This window comes from Hyposmocoma kahamanoa, unplaced genomic scaffold, assembly GCF_003589595.1.
Source record: "Hyposmocoma kahamanoa isolate Upper Pololo Valley unplaced genomic scaffold, ASM358959v1 76, whole genome shotgun sequence".
NCBI lineage: Eukaryota > Metazoa > Arthropoda > Insecta > Lepidoptera > Cosmopterigidae > Hyposmocoma > Hyposmocoma kahamanoa.
In genome coordinates, this window is record NW_020653900.1 from 843,966 (window position 1) to 848,974 (window position 5,009).

General features: G+C 39.7%; 1 protein-coding gene across 1 annotated transcript in view; it reads right to left on the reverse strand.

Moving 5' to 3' along the window:
• LOC113232583 (histone-lysine N-methyltransferase SETMAR-like) overlaps positions 1–4,550 on the reverse strand; it is an 11,708-nt gene extending 7,158 nt beyond the window's left edge. The window contains exon 1 of the mRNA XM_026467351.1: positions 3,521–4,550. Within this exon, the coding sequence (XP_026323136.1) occupies positions 3,521–4,550 (1,030 nt within the window). The remainder of the gene's footprint in view (positions 1–3,520) is intronic.
• Positions 4,551–5,009: the final 459 nt, after the last annotated feature.

Below are 5,009 nucleotides of genomic sequence, written 5' to 3' on the forward strand. Positions count from 1 at the left end.
TATAAAAAATACGTTATTTATTTATTACTATAAAAAATACGTTATTTTGTTTTTACTTTTGAAAAAGTATTGGTATAACGGTTTTTGCAAAAACAAACACCGTTATACAAATTCGTGTCATGGTCGCGCTCGCGCCGCTGACACTTCTTCGTTGGTCTATTATCGACGCTTATAACTACCCAATACAAATTGTATAGCTTTGTTCAGCAACAACACTGCCGTCGATAACATCGTGTTGCAAGGAAAATGGCGGGGGAGGGGCTCGTGCTCATACTACAACGCCACTCCCGCACCCGCAGCCGTCGTCTGTTTGTGACGCGAGTTTCATTAACGCGAACTAGATTGTTATTATTATTGATACAAAGATTGAACAAATATGAAGAAAAATTACTTTTATCTGATTGGACACGAAAGAACCACTGCTTTTACCAACTGTCCGACTGATTGTGCTTGTTGCATGCAGATCTTTCTGCCGTCAGAGTCAACTGTGATATATTTGAAAGTTGAAAGAAAGTTTCTTCACTCAGCCAGATACTTTTGCAGCTACCAGAGATGTCGCTGTATTTATTTTATTGAATATCATGATGTTTTCACTACCACGACATTCATATTTTTTTTTTAAATAATCCTCTAGTCTGTTATTATTATTGACTCAAAATTCGGACAACACGAAGAAATAATCCTTTGATTGGACTGGGGCCACCGCCATTGATAAACGGTTTTACAAAACGGCACTACAAGATTTTGTTTAGAATTATTTTTTTTATTTATTTTATTTTATTTATTCATGGTAAACTATAAGTATATGCAAAAAAAGACTAAAATAAATAGTGAAGTAGGTCAATTTAATTTACACTTTTAGATATAATATAACATAAACGTGTACGCACTCTAACAGCGATCGAAGATATTATGAGAATTTTGCAATCACAAATTCAAGAAGAAAAAGAAATATCCGTTCGTGTCCATATATATATTCCTTACATTATTACCTATTCCAAAAGGTCAAATGTTGTACAAAAATAAGAGATAAGTTTCAAGTTTTCGCAATAATAAAATTGTGGGTCAGGGGAGCGTTTCTTAGAAATACGAACCTACCCGGTAGTACCAGTAGTTGCTAACCGGGCTCGCCGGGAGCTATTGTATCAATTTTTTTTTTGTTTAGCTTCGGCATCAATAGGGGCCTTTGTGAAGCATTTAAAAGTTTGTTTTGTGATGGTGACGCTGCTGCGGCTCAAAGGGATTACATGCGACGCTACCTTAGTCGTCGTGTACCAATGAGAAAGTGTTTTCTGGCACGTACAGGCGCTTGAGGTGGGACGTCTTCAACAACAGCCGAAGGCAAATAGATGGTGGCAGGCCTCCCGGCTATTTTCCAGAGGAGGAAGAGGAAATATTAGAGGCTGTTAGAAGAAACCCTACAACTTCTACTAGGATGGTAGTCAGGCAACTTGGTAGAACACAATTGAAAGTGTGGTTCACTGCCCATACCGCTGGCCTGTACCCGTACCACTACACTCCGGTGCAAGGACTGGATGAAGGAGATCTAGCAAGAAGGCTAGATTTTTGCCGTTTCATGATCAATATCGATATGGAAAACCCAAATTTTATTACAACAATCCTATGGACAGACGAATCCAAGTTTGATCGCGACGGTATCACAAATTCTCACAATGCACATTTTTGGGCCCAAAAAGGTGAAAACCCATGAAAAAAATTCCTATCAGAGAAGGTTTTCCCTAAACGTCTGGATGGGAATCATTGACAGACATTTAAATGGGCCATACTTTTTCCCTGATAATTTAAATGGAGAGACCTATGAAATTTTTTTGAGGGATCATTTAGGTCTGATGCTGAAAGATGTTGTACCCGTTAACAATATTTTCTAATATGGTTTACAAGCACGATGGCTGTCCAGCTCACTGCCGCCTGGGTGTGCGACAATGGCTGGACACAAATTATCCTGGCCGGTGGATTGGTCGAAGCGGGCCGATTCCATGCCCAGCACGATGCAAAGATTTAACGTTATGCGATTTTTACTTATGGGGGTATATGAAAAGTTAAGTGTATGAAACGCCCATAAATTCAATGGACGAGCTTAGGCAGAGGATAATTGACGCAGCTGGACAAATCAAGGCAACAATAACATCGCGGGCGGGTCACGCGCGCCACTTTGATTGGTTTCGGCTCATCTCGTAAGACCCATACGCTCGATTGCTGGTTTGTTTTGGGATCGTAACTATAAATCCATGTTTCGTCGCCTGTTACTATGTCCCACACCAAATTTCCTTCAAAACACAAAGTCCTCTTCGTTGAATCTGGCAAGCATGGCATTGCACTAAGTGATGCGACCCGTTTTTTGAGCCTCAGTTAAATTGTGTGGAATCCACCGAGAGCACAGCTTTTTCACACCCCAATGTTTGTGTAGTATTGATTGTATTTGACTCATGCCTATACCTAAAGATGCCCGAATCTCAGGGTATGTCACATGCCTATCTGTTTTGATCATACGGCGCACAGCATCGATGTTTTTGTTGTTCACAGAAGTGGACGGGCAACCATCACGAAATTCGTCACTGAGATTCACGCGACCGCGTTTGAATTCTGCAAACCAGCTATAAATAGTCGTCTTGCATGGTGCTTCATCGCCAAAAGCAGTTTGAAGCCAAGCGAAGCTCCGCTGAGCTGTTGAATTACACTTAGGGTGGTATTCTAGAACTCTACTCAATGCTCAAGTCAGGATTGAACTGGAAACACAATCACTGGAAATACGACCCTAATGGCAGGGACTTGAGTATGATTTCGAGTGCTTTAAACTATACTCAAATCCTGACTTAAGCATTGAATAGAGTTCTAGAATACGACCCTTAAAGTCGTGGAAAATCATACTTCGAAAATTTTCACGAGTTAAATCCATAGTGATGTAGACAACCAATTTCTAAAATGAAACCACAATGTAAAAACAGGTGACAGTTAGATGAAATAAACTGTATTCTACAGCCAAAGAGTTCCATTTTCAAATGTTGTAATTACTTTTTAAATATTGTTTATGTAAGTGACCAGTACCGGAAACTTATAGTGTGCCCTATATACTATGTATAATTTTAAACCAAAGTTCGTCAATCTTGCCAACCGTGTATTTCAAAAACAAACGTTGAACCTCGAGTTAGCGTTCCGGCGTCGTGAGTATTCACCAGTGTGAAAACCTTAATAATTTATGGTTAGAAGGAACCTTTTGTTAGCTCGCACTCTTGTGTGTGAAGTTCAGTTGATATAAAATAAATCATTGGTATATTTGAAGTACCTATTGCATACAGCGGTTTTCTTGTAAAATTTCGAGGTAAGTTTGTATTTTTTTTATATTGTGAAAATTTTTAGGAATCGTGTTTTCACACCGTATAGTAATCAGTGATTATACTCAGTTTTACTATATACGAGGGGAGGTCCAAAAGTCCGCGGAATGGAGGGGTTGTAAATAATATAAAACAATAAGGCTATTTTTCCTTTTCAATATAATTACCTTTGAGCTCAATACATATTTTAGATCTCGAAATTAGCTTTTCTATGCCATCGAAAAAATATTTTTTCTCTTTGCTCTCAAAATGAGCTAAAATTGCTGCCTTAACCTCTTCATCGTCGCGAAATTTTTTCCCACGTAATTCTTTTTTCAAATTTGGGAACAAATAATAATCGCTGGGGGCTAGGTCCGGGCTGTAAGGTGGGTGGGTCAGCGATTGAAAGCCACACTTGTGTAGAGCAGCCATCGCAACATTGCTCTTGTGAACCGGTGCGTTGTCTTGCAAAAGCAACACACCCTTTGTCCATTTTCCCCACCTTTTTTCTTTGACAGCTTCCTTCAGTCTCTCTAATGTTCTTGCGTAATATTCTCCCGTTATATTGACCCCCTTTTCTTTGTAGTCAACCAATAAAATTCCTTCACAATCCCAAAAAACCGCAGCCATGATTTTTCCAGCCGATTCCGACACCTTAAACTTCTTAGGGGGTGGTGTACCCTTTTTATGCCATTGCATTGACTCCTGTTTGGACTCGGGCTCAAAGTGATGAACCCAAGTTTCATCTCCAGTAACAATTTGCTCCAAAATTGGGGTAGGTTCTGCGCCACACAGCTCCAAGAAGTGCTTTGATGCATCGATTCTTTGTTGCTTGTGAGGCGGCGTGAGCATTCTCGGCACCCATCTTGCACTGACTTTCGTCATGCCAAGATGATCGTGTAGGATCGTCAAAATGGTAGTGTCTGATATTCCTACTAATACAGACAGCTGTTTCTTCTTCAGACGGGCAACTTCCAACATAAATTTTTCGATTTTTTCAACATTGTCTGATGTGGTGGCCTCAACTGGCCGTCCTGGGCGAGGATCGTCTTCAATTGATTCTCTGCCATGTTTGAAAGGACCGTGCCACTTGTAAATCATTGTTTTACCAGGGCACTGATCCCCATAAAGAGTTTCCATCTCATTCATAATGGTTTGAGGAGGTTTTTCTTGCTTGGTAAGGAATTTGATGACAGCACGAAACTCGATTTGCTCCATATTTGCAGTTTTCTTCCGGATTTACTTGTTTGTAGGGCGATATCTCGTAAACTAATGAAGTTAAAAGGGTGAAGCTTGATATATATACCCCTAATGAGTATCTGATTAGTACCACATCAAGCAAGCGTAATTAGCGGGCCCCCGCCCCCTCCATTCCGCGGACTTTTGGACCTTCCCTCGTACTTCTTACAAAGTAATTGAAATAAAGAAACCAACACTTTCTGTTATACGGAATCAACCAAAAGCATTTGGGTTGTAGTCTCCTAACTCACATTTGCAAAAATGTACAGAAAACAAGTTAAAGCTATTACCTTTTTTAGGGCTTCTGAAAACATTTGAAGAGCTCTAAATATTATACTAGTAACAATTTCAATAACAATTTTAAAGTACCTCTGTTTTTTCGTGTAATGGCCATGGCCCACCAAAGTATAAGAACTATACCCACGACGTTCAGAAGTA